This window comes from Asterias rubens, chromosome 1 (genome assembly GCF_902459465.1).
Source record: "Asterias rubens chromosome 1, eAstRub1.3, whole genome shotgun sequence".
Classification (NCBI taxonomy): Eukaryota; Metazoa; Echinodermata; class Asteroidea; order Forcipulatida; family Asteriidae; genus Asterias; species Asterias rubens.
In genome coordinates this window covers 31,712,202-31,729,274 of record NC_047062.1, presented here as the reverse complement: position 1 = coordinate 31,729,274, position 17,073 = coordinate 31,712,202, and the positions used below count along the sequence as shown (strand labels likewise).

The 17,073-nt window shown below is 40.0% G+C and overlaps 2 protein-coding genes across 2 annotated transcripts in view; one reads left to right on the top strand and one right to left on the bottom strand.

Annotated features, from left to right (window-relative positions):
- Positions 1 to 1,607: 1,607 nt before the first annotated feature.
- Positions 1,608 to 17,073, bottom strand: part of LOC117290761 (D-glutamate cyclase, mitochondrial-like) — an 18,672-nt gene continuing 3,206 nt past the window's right edge. Inside the window, exons 2-11 of the mRNA XM_033772310.1 lie at positions 14,671 to 14,795; positions 13,629 to 13,785; positions 12,324 to 12,522; positions 10,673 to 10,823; positions 9,830 to 9,952; positions 8,672 to 8,881; positions 7,660 to 7,920; positions 6,197 to 6,448; positions 4,823 to 5,097; positions 1,608 to 3,874 (exon numbers count right to left, since the gene is read on the bottom strand). Of these exons, the coding sequence (XP_033628201.1) occupies positions 3,731 to 3,874; positions 4,823 to 5,097; positions 6,197 to 6,448; positions 7,660 to 7,920; positions 8,672 to 8,881; positions 9,830 to 9,952; positions 10,673 to 10,823; positions 12,324 to 12,522; positions 13,629 to 13,785; positions 14,671 to 14,779 (1,881 nt within the window). The 5' untranslated portion in view covers positions 14,780 to 14,795 and the 3' untranslated portion in view covers positions 1,608 to 3,730. The remainder of the gene's footprint in view (positions 3,875 to 4,822; positions 5,098 to 6,196; positions 6,449 to 7,659; positions 7,921 to 8,671; positions 8,882 to 9,829; positions 9,953 to 10,672; positions 10,824 to 12,323; positions 12,523 to 13,628; positions 13,786 to 14,670; positions 14,796 to 17,073) is intronic.
- Positions 12,457 to 17,073, top strand: part of LOC117290770 — a 17,225-nt gene continuing 12,608 nt past the window's right edge. Inside the window, exon 1 of the mRNA XM_033772328.1 lies at positions 12,457 to 12,538. The gene's annotated coding sequence lies outside the window, so the exon portion shown is untranslated. The remainder of the gene's footprint in view (positions 12,539 to 17,073) is intronic.

Below are 17,073 nucleotides of genomic sequence, written 5' to 3'. Positions count from 1 at the left end.
GCCCAGTTTCAGAACAAACTCGCTTCACTTTGCATGCTCTTTTGGTTGGACGGGTTGTCATGGACGAATGTGAAAAAGTAAGTTTTAAAATTAAAAACTCAGCCTCAAAAATGTTAAAACTAAAGGTTACGGCAAACTCACACAAACGGAACGAAGTCCTTCTTTTCTAAAGGGCCCGTAGCACTTGAGCATGCTTTTAAAAGAATTTTAGTTGTGCAAAATACTTTTCAATTTGGAGAAGTTTCAGACAACTTATTTAATATTTGGTAATTCTAACCTGCACATTTCAACAATGTCGTCTGCGCACCGAATAATTGAGTCAACACATGTGGTTTTCTTTTTTCACTTTTCGGCCTGCGGGTTGTATTGTAAAATCCAACATTTCTTCAAATTCTGTGAATGAAAATTCTTTGCAACACTTCTATTCTGAAGACAAAAAAAATCTCAACTCACCTTCGCACTTTTGTAGTAGTTTGAACTTGGAAATCCGGTGAAAAGCTGAATTTCTTGGAGATAAAAGACATGGAAACTTTTCAAAGTCGTCCATTTTTTCTTTGAAATGTGCCAATCATGCAGATTTTCAACTACGACCCCGGCCGGCGTCCTCCGTCCAGCCCCCAGCCAATCAGCAACCAGCTTTGACAATTGAATAACAAAGCCGGACCGTCTAGAATTTTCTTGCACAACTTTTGCAACCATATTAGGTACTAAATGGGCGGGCCTTAAGGGATGAAACTATTTATTTGAAAAGGGGTGATCGGGTACGTCTTCTTGCATGGGGTAAACTCGTTAAATTATAAACCAGTGTTTACATGGTGAGACTATTATTGACTGATATGACCCTTGAAGAAAATGGAAGACACAAAATAATAGGTCTTAGATTTGTTGTCTTAAGGTATGGAGAATTTAGAAGTTGATCCATACAACAATCCTGAACAAATGCTGAACAAATTGCCCGTGACTGAGAAGTAGGTAACACTTGTTTTTGATAGACGTGTAGTGAGAAATTAAAAGTTTATCAATTGGATTATACTATTTGTATGGTTTCAATATCCCAAATCACTTTTCTTTTTGTAAGACAGTTTTTTCTTCGCTCTTTTCATATAATTATTTTTTAACAGATCAACCTTAATTTGATATCTGCGAATTCCCAATTTGTTTTCGGGTTATTTGGTCAGTTTCTTTTCACCCCCGTTGAACCAAACTTTTCCCTGCCATTCATCCCCATTATTATTATGGAAGGATCCCCTTCCGAATTCCCCACGTGGGTGCCCCAACACTTCTCTACTCTGTCCCTACCAAGTAGTCTGTACACTTTCTGTACAGCCTTTTGTTAAGTTGTATTAGCATTTGAAAAGTCAGGGAGATGATCAACCAATGTTGTTGTTTTTGTTTTACACGTGTTTGACATCACGATCGAAACATGGGACTGATTTCATAAAGCTGCTAAGCAGAAAAAACTGTTTGACAAATTTCTTTGCTAAGCAAAAATTGAGCGGGGCACCAGTCACAACACAACCTAATACTTTTCTGTGATTAGCACGATTTTTTTCTTCGTAAAATCTGAACAATCGTCAGTAAATATGCATAATTTACAACAAAACATCTTCAAGCCAGACAAGAACTCTAAGCCAGGATTTATTAATTATTCGTTGAACATATCAAACAATATTTACTCATTATTAGGTAGGTTATGTTGGTTCCATGACTGCATGGGCTAATACTCTCCTTGCCAATTTATAATAACTTGTCATGAAAACAATTTTTGAGTAAAACCATTCACAAGAAAAGGGGTCACATGGTTCAATCATATAACCCACACCAACGCCCCCCCCATTCCTACCCCAAAATATCAAAACATTGTTGTAATAAACAAAATATCGCAAGAATGCTCATTCACACCAACTTGTAAGTAAAGGTATGCTTTGGGTAATTTTTAAAGACCAGTACCCCTTACTAGGCGTAGCCTATCCCAACAATGTTATTAAAGCAGACCTGTGAAAATTTGGGTTAAATTGGTCATCAACGTTCCAAGTAAATAGCAAAAGAAAAAAAACACCCTTGTTGCACTTAGAATTGTGTGCTCTCCTGAAGATAATTACCTCTTTCTCCTAGACTAAACTACTTCAAAGGTAGTCATTTCTCACAATGTTTTATACTATCAACATGACACACAATTTAAAGGATAAATTGTGGCATACAATTTAGTTTTCAGCTGCCTTGAAAAATCATACGAAACTTTTTCTTTCTCGTTAGTAAGTTCTGGATAAAAGTATAAAAAACTTTGATTGCACTTTTGGTTTGGACCGAAATTATGGTTAGGTCGAAGTGAACATATTTTAACAAGATTTTTATTAATTCATTTCATCGCTCAGCGCTACCTCCGTATTGCAAAATATACATACAAGTAAGTGTAGAGGGCAATTTAACAAAATGTACATTATTCAATATTTTTTGGTAATTAACCTTTTGTTGCCATGGGAAATTTGTTTTTAAAGAATAAACCATTAATGAATGAATGAAGGAAAAAGAACAAAGACGTAGAAAGAACGTAAATATATTATGCACTTAATAAAGCAGAGGCAAAAATGGCGGAGTAGTCAAAAGGCCAAATAGAAATACTTTTATAAGAAAAGACACTTGACCAACCGAACTTACAACAAATCGTACAAGCAAACAAAGCAAAATCGACTAGGATATAACCTCACACAAACTTCTTTCAGATGTATAAGTTGGAAAAATACATCATGTAGTTCTGGAGTAATAATGTCATTACTTTCAATTATTAAGAAAACACAAATTTTACTGGAAACCTGTAACAATAAAATGATGTCAACTTGAAATAATGATTTGACAGATAGGAGGGTCGATTGTGTGCCATGTCCATTTAAGCTAGATGCAATCAGCACATTATATCATAATATTGCAAGCTTGCATAACTGATATATAATTCAAAACCCCTGGGTACATGACATTGAATGGTCACACAGTAGGAGGGTTGACTTTGTACTGTGTAGATGCAATCACCACACTCATAATACTAATTAGTTTGTCTGTCATTCAAAACCACAGTAGATGATCAGACAGTAGGTGGGTTGAAAAAGGTTGGTACCTCAAAAATAGCTTGTGTTGCACTTCATGCAATTAATCTTAGCATGTAGGTGGTAACTTGTGATTATAGCACGTCATTGTACCAGAACAGTATTCAAATCTAACTCGCAAATGGCTTTTAACCCAACACTTTTCACTGGCTCCAACTTATTTCACCATACATTCAAACAGTACACACTGGTACTCTTAACTTGTTCATGAGCAAGTTGCCTGGCACAGAAAACATTGTACAGTGTTTTTAAGTTCCACTTTCTATGTCACTTAAATTGGTGAAAAACAAATATCAGCTGCTTAATTGATAAGTTGCATGCCTGCATGAAACTTGATAATATTTAATTGCATAAATCTGGTATTCTCCCCTATAAAACATCCATCAAAGTTCAATTTGAAACAAAAATCCGAGAATCACACTCCCATTTAAAACTATATAACTATTTGTAACAAGAGAAAAAATAGTTATCCATAAAGATTACAAAAATACTATATCATTTTATCGTTTTATAGAATACAAATTACTCAGTCTCATCACTTTGGTATAAATCAGTGAAAAATATTATCTGATTACAATTGGTTTATGTCAGTCCTGATTTAGATTCTCCAACTCACTGGTTATCATCTTTTAGTTTTCTCCAATGACTCTAAGTATCTCTTGAATCTTCTTAGTGTGGACGTCTTGAAAGGACAGTCCGTCCACATTCCTGACATCCGTCCCTGTCATGTCAAAGAACTCTTGGCTGATCAGGATGTCTAACATCTGCCCCTCCTAAAAAGACATATGAAATGGTTCAGGTCTAGCTGTTGTATTGATGTGGTTTGGGTGTAAGTTGTGCCCAGTTTGGGTGACAGGTGTCCCCAGTTTGGGGGTCAGGTGTGTCCCCAGTTTGGTTTTCCGGTGTGCCAGTTTGGGTGTAAGTTGTGACCAGTTTGGGTGTCAGGTGTCCCCAGTTTGGGGTCAGGTGTCCCCAGTTTGGGGTCAGGTGTGTCCCCAGTTTGGTTGTCCGGTGTGCCAGTTTGGGTGTAAGTTGTGACCAGTTTGGGTGTCAGGTGTGCCCATAATGGCCGAGTTCGGGCGGTGTGTTCTTGGATGCTTGAGAACAAGACGGATCGCTGTTCTTGTTTCATCCGCTCAAACGACAATGTGATAAACGCACCACAAAAAGAGGTTCGGTACTGGTCATGTGACAACGTGGTTCGTCAGTTAAAAAGGATGTTTTTTAACAGTTGGAAACCCGACAGTAGAAAAGAGACCACTTTCATTATTTTCTTTGGGATGACTATTAACTTTCAATTTTTTATTTTATTAACTTTAACAATCTATTTGAGAGTCATTTTGCATCTAATTTACTTATTCTCTTTCTCTTCTCTTGTGCTGCTTTTTTGTAAAGTGTTGTTCTCGAAACCCCCGATGAAAGGTGGTGTGTGATCTTGTTCTGAGTGAATCATTCTCGGGTCATGTTCTCATCGTTCGGGCGTGAGAACAGCCCACTCGGGCCAAGAACACACCACCCGAACTCAGCCTTTGGGTGTCAGGTGTGCCCATTTTGGGGGTCTAGTGTGCCCATTTTGGGGGTCAGGTGTGCGCCCAGTTTGGGTGTCAGGTGTTCCCAGTTTGGATGTCAGGTGTGTCCTGACAAAATTGACTAAATAATTTGTCACTAATTCCGTCAAAATATAGGGGGGGGGGGGTGCAATGAAAATCATAAACTCTTACCCGCTCAACATCCGGCAATGCCTTTCTAGACCTCTCCAGCTCTTTCTCCGTCGGTGGGTACCCGACTGCCCTCCTTCTGTATCTATCATGGATAGGGCACCTACTGACTAGGTACAGGGCTGTAGCTAAGGCGTAACCACCCCAGTTAGATACCCCAGCAGTGAGTAGGTAGCCTGAGGCAATGGCACAGGCGATGGTGGGTCCATTGGGGATGTCACGGTGGATGATATCTTTGACTTTACCCATGCCCAGTTCATTGCCTCCATCTCCGATGCCTTCAGGGTTAAACAAAATATAAATTTATTTGTATAAATTTGATAGATTGATACGAGGTTAGCAATATAAAAATTATGAAGGAGTACAAACCTGAAAGTATGCTAGTTCACTACGATCAGCATGATTTAAGTTAGCAAGAAGCTACTTTTTCAACTGACAATATGTACAAAAAGGATTTTAAACTTTGCATTGTTGAAGTACGATATGGAAAGGAAACATCATGTAATGACTATCTCTAAATGAGTTGAGGTTGTTATGAAAAGATCTGTTGGTTGAACTCAACGTTTCGATCACTATGCTAGGACCGTCTTCTGGAGAAAGCTGTCTTTTTTTAACATTGCTGAGATGCAAGCGTGTCATGGCCGAGCGGTTAAGAGCACCGGATTTAAGCTCTGGTGTTTGATCAGCAGGGTGTGGGTTCGAATCCCGGTCGTGACACTTACTACGTAAAATTGGGAAGGTAGTGCTTTCTGCTCTACCGGCCAAGCTTCAGACTGATGATACCCAAGCCTACATCCGTATGGACTGTCAAAGGGGTCACCCTGTTTCAGCTCTAGGAGTAGGTGGCAATGGCCTCTAGACAAAACATTGTAGCCCACACCTTGAAGTGGCCTTCAGGCCTTGTGTGTCTGGCGACTTGCGTAAAAAATAAAATTAAATAAAAATGTCACACTGGCACTACATACAGAAAGCACCATGTGTTTCGCCTGTGTAAGGGTTTCTATCCCCGCCGTTCAAATGTGTAACCAAAGGAGCCTGTCATGCAACAAAACAACATGAAATGATGGGTGCAGAGCGTGAGACCGCCTACCTGCCCTAGTGGCAGTAGTAACTTGAATCAGCCCTTTCATGCACCATTTATTTTAATGATGCATTGATCATATGAACACATAAATTTTTAATTATTTTATTGTGGAAATGGCGACCCCCAAAACAGGTCACACAGCACACTCAAGAGTCCTCTTTCCTATTATGTAAACTATGTGGCTGTGTGATCTTTGTATTTTTATTTTACAACTATTTTTCTGAAGGGAGCGGTCACTAATGACCTGTCGGCGCATGAAAGAGTTAGCCAAAAGAAATAAGTTTGACACTCACCTGTGGTATGAACCAATGGCATCTCAGCAGCTGCCATGAACAACCAATCCACACCTCCAACCAGCTTGCTAATATCAATAGCCTTCATGGTGTAGTACCGTCCATCCTCTGCCCTGCCTACTCTCTCAATAGCTAGGAGATGATCGTACCGAGGGCTGCTACCTTTTAACATGAATGTCTTGGCTGTTTCCATGTTGTCTTCTTGTCCTTCAGGTGGGTACAGCACTACGGGGATGGGGCTGTGAAGAACTTCTATAGTTTACAAAGAGGATTACAAAAAAGGAGTGAAACCTTGCTGTGAAACCACCGTTAAATCTCAGTGAAGTGCAGGCTTTTATTTCTATTTCACCTTGCTTAAAAAAGGGAATTGCAAGTCCCTTAACAAGCGGCTTGTACTGAAATGCACACAGCACTGGCTGCAAGGTTGACCTACTTTCATTCACATAAAGAGATTTAAGTAATAATTATGGCTAGATATGATATCTTCCAATGTAATATGTTTACACGTACACATGTAGTATCCCCATTTCTAAACACAAAACTAAATGATAATTCTGTTGACATTTTTACTGACAAAATGTGATGAAAGAATGTAACAATATTAACAACTTGCTGGGCATTTCGTGATGATTATTAAGAAATGAATGGTCACTCAGTTGTTAAAACACCTTGAACGAAAGAGTGTCCAGACCATTGACTGGCCAGTGAATTCCAGCAAATGCTCTTTGCCCACTCAGACAGCTATAATTGGTGAATAATTCTCTGGAATGTCATTTCCCACTTCCCCCACTCCATGGTCTCATGGGGGTTATTAGTCTCTATTCTAAATGTAAACATTGGTCTCTACCCACAGTGTGCTAAACAGTACATTGCTGACCTGAAACAAGGTCAAACCAAAGGGCTGAGCAATTAACAAATTTATTAGGTTGACTTCCCCTCATTAAATAGTAATCTATCCAGCTGTGGTCCTAACCAAGGACACCATGAAAACATGGTCAATACACCTTGAATTAAACCACCCTTTACATACACACAAACCCAAGATGGATGTTTTGGGAAACACAGCACAGTAAAACAACATGAGAACAAAATGACTTATATGCTCTGCTAGTTAGATGTTCAAGATCAAGGTTTTCATAGTGTAAACAAATAAATAATAATTGATTATTTCAAGATGAGCATGAAATAGTGCTCTTAGGTCTTGTCTTTGAACTGGCACAGAATGCAAATCTCTTCTCAAAACTTATCTTATGTCACAGGTTTTCAAGGACTGTTTGTCTGTTTTTCTATATTTTTGTTTATAGTTTTTTTTTTTACTGTGCCACCACGGTGGATGTGTGCACATTACAACAGTCTTTATTATTATTTTTATCACAATTTTTTTATTTATAGAAAGAAAGAAATGCTAGAAGACCATGAAATATTGACATCAGTGAGGAAAAAAAAATCAGATTTATACTTACGTTTTTCCACCAACGTTTCCATCAATGTAGTCAGGGGTCCATAAAGCGTCTTATCAGCAAGCAAATCCACCTTCTTCCCGAGAGCTTGTAGCATCATGGCAATAGCAATTGCCCCCGGCGGTCCGTCATCCTCATACGGATTCCTGTTATTGATGAAACAGGGGAAGCCTGTTGTCACGGCAACTGATGAGGCATGGGAGAGAGCGAGGGCCGACTTCAGGAGATCACCGGGCACAACGAGATTTCCAATATTCCTGTTGCCTGTCGGTGAAAAAAAGAAATGTTACACGAATGTCCTTGCATGCCTCGAAATTAACCCATGGCACCAACAGCAATTGTCACAGTGCCCTGTGCTTCTGCTCTGGTGCCCTTTGCAAGGTTTACATTTTCCTCATTGCGTGCCCTTTACAAGAGGAAAATTGCTGTGCCTTTTTTAGAGCGAATTTCAAGGCCTGTCCTTAATCAAAGCAAGCTACACACATGAAGGGCCATTTCTACGTATTCATTGGAAAATCTTAAAGTCTAAGGGAAACTTTTAAAGGGGCACTAAGGCCAAAACCAGAGGCAACGGAGGTCATGACCTCCCTTGCCTGCATGTAATTCCAGGCCTGGCGCTGCTTCTGCCACAGTTGCCAGCATTATTTTGTGATGGTGTTGGTTAATGTTGATGGTTGTGGTTGTTGCTTGTTCTTTTTATGCTGCTGGTACCACAGTTATCCTATGAGTGAGATAGTCCAGTTGTGGCGGTGCTCTTGCAAGATCACTGCTCTCGCGCGAACTGCTGGTTGCCGACTTCTACTTCCCACTAATGGGACCGTAGTCATAAGAGCAGTAGGAGAATATCGCGGGAATCGCGGGGAGATTCAGAATAGAGTGGGAACGCTATCACTGCGACAGATATTTAACGACTTGTCCACATGTGTACAGCTATCTATGTTATGATATTGTGATTGTCTTCATTACATCCGAAGCTGAATTTAAGATTACTCCCCAACTAAAGAGTTACTGTTACCTAAATCTTCAGCCATAGCCACCTCTAATTGCTGAATCTTTCTGACGACCGCCTCACTAGTCACACTCGCCCAGTAAGGTTTCTCACTTAGAGGAATGACTTTAGGGTTCTCTTCTGGGTTGTCTTGATCAATGGTTTTATCATCAAGGTCTGTCGGGGCGTCTGAGATGTACATGCTTCCCGGATAGTGGGAGAAAGCTATCGGACATTCTAAAATACAAACAAATAAATAAAAATTGAAACATTTCAAACTTAATTGCTTAATTAAACTGATTAAGCAAGTTGCCTGTCCATTTCAAAGCAGTCAATCCCCTAAGTTTTATGTGGTGTACAACTGTGCACAGAACTATGTGTAAATGTATGTACTAAACAGTTACATTCACTACACGATCAAATTATAGGCTGGCATGGTTTTTTTAAACACCACGGTGGGTGATATTGAATGGTTGGACAGTAGGAGGGTTGAATGTGTACTGTGTAAGGTTGTAAATAGTGGCACAACTGTGCACATAAACATCTGTGTACTGTATAGATGCATTCACCACATAATCATATTGTAAGCTGGCATGGTTTATCAATTATTAAACACCACGGTAGATGATATTGAATGTAGGAGGGTTAACCGTGTACTTTGTAGATGCATTTACCACATGACCATACTCTAGGCTGGCATGGTTTATCAATCTTTCAACAGCACAGTGGATGATAAAATGGTCAGACGGTAGGAGGGTTAACTTTGTACTGTGTAGGGTGTAGGCTGGCATGGTTTTGTCAATCATTAAATACCAAAGTGGATGATATTGAATGTTCAGACAGTAGGAGGGTTAACTTTGCACTGTGTAGGCTGGCATGGTTTTGTCGATCAATAAATACAATAGTGAATGGTAATGAACAGTCAGACAGTAGGAGGGTTAACTTTGTACTGTGTAGGGTGTAGGCTGGCATGGTTTTGTCAATCATTAAATACCAAAGTGGATGATATTAAATGGTCAGACAGTAGGAGAGTTGACTGTATACTGTGTATGGTGTTGGCTGGCATGGTTTACCTATCATTAAATACTACAGGGGATGATAAAATAGTCAGACAGTAGGAGGGTTGACTGTGTATGGTGTTGGCTGGTCGGACCGTAGGATGAAGAAAAGAGAAGGTCAACTCACTGAGAGACAAAATGGCTTCTGTTCCAGTAATACCACAGGCCCAGAAGACAGGAACATCTCCTTCTTGGAAGTTCAATGGATCACAGAATTCTGGCTTGGTTATGTCAGATATCCCAATCAAAGCTGAAATTCAAGAATAGTAAACAAAATCACCATAAAATTGGTTTTATAATGTTGAGTGCTACTAATGACTTGGGATCAGACTATTTTTGCAGACTTTGTATTGTTTATCTTGTTGGTGAAGGTCTGCAGCCAGTCTGTCACTTCCACAGATATTCTCAGTGTGGCGAACCTTGTTTCTCCTATATAAAGGTTTGAGCTTAAAACCAGACTTTCTGCTTCTTCTTACCCAAACACTCATGATGTGTTGAGACATAGAACAGAGAGCCATTTCAACAGCTTTGTTCCACATATTGTATCGTTTTGGAACTCCTTGCCGTGTGCTCGTTTCCCTCCATCCTACAATCCAGACTGTTTTAAGAGGAATATCAATTCCTATCTCCAGCTCCCCAAAGATATTTTCACCCTCACTGTTTTTGTTCTTGTAGCCCTTTACCAAGAGTGGCTTTGATAAGCCTTGTTTGGGGCGAACTTGCGCAAAAATGTTTTCACAAAATCTGTAAGCTGTCTCAAAAACAACAGTTTGAAAAATGATTAAACTTGAATCATGGTTTCAATTTTGGCAATATGATGGCTCAGATTCGCCACTTTGTGAAACTGGTGATGATATACTCTGCTAATCTTTACATGTCTCTTCTTGTAGCCCCTTAACAAGAGTAACTTTTAGTCTTGTTTAGGGCAAACTTGCATTAAAAGAAATGTTATTTCTTAAGACACACTAACCTGGATCTCCAATATGGATGGGAGCACCATGGTTCCGAGTGAGTGGTAGAGTTACACGGAACGCCGTCTCGACAAGCTCCTTTGGTATCGGTCTCATGGATACAGCTATATGGCCTTTGAATGGCGCTACCGGATGGCACATCACACCAGTCTAGAAAACACAACGTGATTTATACAATACACTTTAATTGCTTCGTGAAAAGTTGGGAAGTTAGTGCATTCTGGGGTGCGTTTTCGCAGTTGTATCTAATTACTGTTTCGGTCAAAGACAAGTTCAACCAATGGCAAGTTCAACCAAAACAGTTATAAACCATGTGACCTTGGTTTACAATAAGTGTGACCTTGTTCATTCTTTGGATTTTCTGGCAGGCAATATACTGCACTTAACCTATGGGAAAGTTGACATTGTGTGTCATAATTTCCACAAAAATCCAAGAGTCAGAAAAGTAAAAGCTGGAAAAGTTTTGAGATGTGCCCCCTTTCATCATAATAATTAATTAATAATTAAAAGTTATAAAGCGCCATCTATCTAAGACTAAACTTATTCCGAGGCGCATCATATCAAAAGTTTATAAGAATTAGACAGTGCAATAGCTATAAAATATAAGATTTTATGTTTTCTTCCATTAGATTGTGTACAAATCATGCCTGCAAGAGGTCCAGGCTCTGTGGCTCTTTTGTAAACATGTGATGTCACAGGTCATATCGTCTATAGGTTATGACCACCCTGTGAGCAATACACATACCTACATCCTTCTGGACTGTAAAGGGGTAACCCTGTTTCAGCCTCAGGAGTAGGTGGCAAGGAGGCCCTGGTGGAAATTTTGTTGGGTGATGGCCAAATTCCAAACCTGTTAAGTGTAACCTCAAAAAGGCCCTCTGGCTTTGTATTGTTCTTAGGCACATCCTCTTTAAAAGTACAATGACCATCTTTGGAAATGAAATTTTCACTTGTTGTATTGTATACAGCTACATCCACGAAGGGTTAAAACAACAAACGATACCAAAAACCTTAGGTATACTTTGCAGGCCTTGAATTTCGTACTTGAATGGGCGCACAAATTTTGTGTGTGTAAAGGGCGCTTCTATTAGGAAAACTTAAATTTGTATTGGAACTTTGTAAAGAGACCACACCATAAGGCATATTATAATTATAATTTTGGGGGCCTAATCACCCTTGCTCGCAGCTAAGAGCTGAATTTTGAAGGATGCGGCTACATAGTGTTCGAGAAGCAGGCATGCAAGGGCGCCTTTGGCTGCCAGCCACATAAACCCATTATGACCACGGAGCACAGCCAAGATCAAAAGTGTTTGATTTTTCCAGAGGGAGGAAAAACCCAATAGTCTGGAAAACCCTCGTAGCACAGCAGAGAACCAACGCACAACTCAACTCACATATGGCCCCGGCCGGGAATCGAACCGGGGTCACCTTGGTGAGAGCCGAGCGCTTTACGCACAAGCCAACAATGCCACCATATTGAGATAATGGTGGACACAGCACTATGACACACATTAGGTTTATGATAAAATTATCTGAAAACACCCAAACCAAACAGTGCACTGCTATAGTGTCCACCATACCTCAAAAAAGCTAATAGCAATTGCTGTGGTTGCAGTGGGTTATTTCGAGGCCGCCTTTGCCTTTACTTACTCTGTATGCACTGACACAACAATTCTGCTCCAGGTTTCTTAAAGGTACGCCTGCAGAGAGTAAGGCTTTGTCGAAGGAGAAGCTACATCCCTGGTAGAAGGAGACAAAGTCTTTCAAGATCTCCTTGAAGCCCAGAAGGCTCTTCACTGTATGGGTGACTTTACCGTCTTCAATGATGTTGTAAGCTGGCAAGTCTGTTCTGTTGAAGCAAAAAGGTAAGTGTGTGGGGGGGGGTAAAACCATATACCTTTTTCCATAACCCCATTACTTTGAAATGAAAAGATTCTCAAAAGGCACTGGACACTATTGGTAGTTACTCACTGATAACCGATATCAATTTACTTGGTAACAAGCAATGGAGCGCTGTTGGTAGTATAAATTATTGTGAGACATGACTCCTTTTAAATTAATGTGGTTTTGAGAAAGAGACAATTTCTCACTAAAATCTTCAATTCTGAGAAAGACTTTAGGCTTGAAGCTTTTTTGAGGCATCTGAAAGCACACAAATTTGTATCATTATTTTCTTGCAAGAGCAATGACCAATTGAGCCCAAATCTTTACAGGTTTGTTATATTATGAATATGTTGGGATACAACAAGTTAGAACACTGGTCTTTGACAATTACTAAACACTTCCATTGCCATGAAATGTACTGAAAGCTCATGTACTTTTAACCAAGTAACATTTAATAGCCCTTAACTGTAGAAGTGATCACCAAATGTATGTACACCTTCCCTTTTAGTGCTACATTAAGAAGTTTAGCCAAGTTGTAGACTTAGGCTAGGTTGGCATTGTACCTGTAACTGAAAACAATAATCAAATTGTTCTAGAACCCCTGTAAAAGTATTTCTAATGAAAAAAAATGAAGATATTGTCCTCTACGTTTTCTTGTGGTCAAGCCAGTCCCTCCCCTTCACCCCCACTTTTATTCATTGTTAACCCCTTGCGTTTTCTGTATGTTTTTTAACCCCATGCATGTATTTCCACTTCACTGCTTATGTTACACTAAGTTACCTCATGTTTGTTGTGTTGTCATTTAGCCTTCGACAAAGACTCTGCTAGGGTCGAAACGTCAGGCCATTAACTATTTTTTTTGCATTTATACCGTCGGTCCATTTGGTTGGTAAGTTTTTTACAACCGCCTTATTCTATTTTCCCGAAAAATGAAGTACATTTTTAGAGTTTAAAACTTTTTTTTAAAGAACCGTTCTCATTTGGGAGTGTATAATTGGTCTATTACATTATCAGCAATTAGATTGTTTTTATGGTTGTTTTGTTCTCCTCCAATACATAACACTTGTTTACCTGACATCCGAATCTGTTTGTGTGATTCCTGGTGCTGTAACTTGCCCAATTTCTGATTGATACAAAACCGGAAGGGGTCCTTTATTAGCGGCACAGAACTTTGCAAAATCCTCTGCTACGTTTTTTTCCAGTATGACTAGATTGGTCTGTCCATAACCTGCCAGGAAAAGCAGAAATATAAGAATAAAAATGCAACGAGTAGTGAAGTTTCGATGATGTCATTAAGAAGAGCACCCCCTTGTGACAGGTGCTAAAAAAAGGTTTTATTTTGAATTTTATAATTGGTGTATCACCCTAGTCTAGATGCTGCATCTAGGCTTTAACAAGTAGCTGGATAGATGTAGATGTAGATTGTGGTCAATGATCTGCCACATTGTATTTGATATTTCAACTGAGTCAACACAAAATTTTAAATCCTATTTACATACATATGTCAACTGCTAAATTTAGCAACGCGAAGATTTTACTAGAGACCTTGGACAGTCCAAACAGTGTTGTCCTTTCACACTGAGTGAAAATGTACTTGACTATGGTTTTTTTTCTTTTAATCATTAAATGTGGGTTTATCTCTCTTCTTTTCCTTTTTCTGGCAGAATAAATTACAGCTTTGCAATGCAACCTCCCTCAATGATTTGGTTCATCACACATACCAATCCAAAGCATATTGATCAATAATACAAGGGATTAAACAAAATTGAATCAGTAAGTCTTCTTTCAATACCTTCCTTTTATTGGTTCAACAATGAAGTTATTGTACCCTGATTGGTTGCAAGTTTTACACACTTGTATCTGATTGGACGAAAGTCAGACTCTAAAAAGAATATGTAAATGTCACCAGAGTGTTCGATCTCCAAAGTTTTACAACCTTGATAAAGACAAGCAAGGGACCCCTGCTAAATTGCTCTCATGTGAAAAGGGCTTGGCCATTCAGTTATTGAATAACGACATTTTATTGCCAAATTGCAACATTTTCTGCCTCAAGCAGCTCTATGAAACTGCGCCCAGCAGCTCTTTCTTGAACCAAGCCATATCTTGTTCCTACCTTGACACATTCCAGAAGTACTTTCCCTGAAGTAGTGTCCAGAGCGGAATGCTTTTCTGGCCACTTCTGGCAGCGCATTGCAGAGTTCTCCCCTCATTGGAGCTGGCATGATGGCCACACTCTGCCTGTTGGCGATACAGAGATGGTATATTATTGAACATATAATTATTGATTTTTAGTATGACATTCTCGGGCAATCAGGGGGGGGGGAAATAGACATCCCTCCCCCACCCCTGAGAAAAACTATAACAAATCGGTATATGGGTAAAAACCAAAACAGTGCTATAACACATGTCGGTGTATGGGTAAAACCAAAATGAACATTCTTTATCCCCATGCAAATTTAACAAAGTTTTACATTTAGAGCCACAGTTGGCATTAAGCCATTACAAGTAGTTGAGCTTTACACCCCTTCAAAAAGAATCAATGTCCAAACCACTGAACATACTGTGGTTACTGAATAGCTATTCCATTCCCTTTATAATCCAGGCAGATGGTAACACCCCCGCTCAGAACCCTTGAACACCCCAGTCCCCTCTGCTTTGCTGGAGGTGTTTAGTTCATTAATTTACAACAAATATCCCCCCACTAAAAAAAAACACCACAACTATTAACAACAGATGATGAAAATCCTTTACGCAAATATTTCGAAATGTAATGTGGGTGAGGGTGTTATACGCTTCCCTTAATATTTATGCATGGCGTCATAATTCTAACCCAAAATGAAGCTATTGCGCACGTCCGCCACTACTTGCAGTGGCTGTGCCCACCTTGTTTTGGGTTAGACGACGAACCTTATGCATACTTCTAGAAACTATAAGGCTCCCCCGTAAGCCTTATAGGGGTCTAATATTTTGGGCCTCCTTAACGCTGTACGTTTTTCAAATCAGCATTGATAGGTGAAAGTTTTACGACCGTTAGCCAGCAATAACTAAAGTTTCTTTTGTACTACACTACCAAAACTTTCCCCACACACTCAATATACATTCATAATGCTTGCATTTCCTTTTTGTTGAGTGAAATTAAAAAACATCGTCAAAAAACTACATTTTCTGCTTGGTCCTCACTGTTGTTTTTCTGCTGCAACGCACCAGCCTACTACATGTAGATCGACGAACTTCCGAGCCGTGGCCGAGTCGGACTAAACCATTCTGTGAAAGGGTTGTTACAAGGCAGTGCAGCAGTGCGTGGGTGCTGTCCGTTTACAATACCCGCCGTTCGCGCATAAAGCTTGCAGGCACTGTGGCGGCCATCTTGGATTGGGGATTTTGAGGCATTATGGGACATTTTTGAGCTTGGCATACAGCAAATTCGAGCTCAGCACCCCTCCGTACTCCTTAACGAATTTGTATGCCATAAATTAACACAATTTGCCTTCAGGGTTGATTTTTTTTTAAATTGACCCAGTCTATCTTGGACCCTTTACTTATTCATCACAATTTATGGAGCGTCACGTCCCACGATACAAAGCGTTACTTTATTTGTGTAAGCCCCCCAACCCCAAAATGTTATTAATGTAAAGCTCCCTTAGACACCTTACAGGCTCCTTCCAACCTATAGCCCTCTACCCAATGTTTCCAAATTAAAGCTTCCGTTTGATCCCATCCTTGTCCATCTCATGCCGTTTGGAAGTGAGTGCTTTTTTTAATAAATATTCTCCATTTAATCTTTTCAACAAATGAGTCACCTGTCAGAAGGATTTCTAGGAAGTCTGGTAACAACATCGACCAGTAGTTGACACATGGTCGCCTGTGAAACATCAATCTGTGAGTTACTTCATTCATGCAATGCAAATTCGTGAGATTTGTTTCGGTTTTGTCCTGGCACCCAGCCTCTTCGACCCTGCACGGCAATGAATGAACCAATCCGGAGAACCATAGCTACATGTAGTACAACACGAAAGTAACCCGACTGTCCAAAAGAGGGGAATGGCAGGTGGGCGGGCAATGGGCAATGAGTGAACCAATCCGGAGAACCATCTGCGAAACACTGTCCAATGAGTCACCTGTCAGAAGGATTTCTAGGAAGTCTGGTAACAACATCCACCAGTGGTTGACACACGGTCGCCGCCCAAACTTCCTCCAATCAGATGACTTGTAAGTTGGAGTTTGGGTCAGGGTTTTGTAGACTTGCAACCCGACGTCTGAAAAGACACAAACGTGTTGAATTCCACCCACACAACCGTGTCGATTTCCACAAGGATGCCATGCCACTGGACCTTCTAATTTCAATCCAAGATGGCGCGGGTTACGCTTTTTACACACAAGTACAGAGAGTAGTAAATGACAGTAGGCCTAAGCTAGAGACCTTGAATTTAATTGAAGCAGACAAAGTACCAAAAAGGCAATACAGTTGGTGCAGGTATGTCCAACGCCCCCCCCCCCCTCCATTATGTCTTCATTG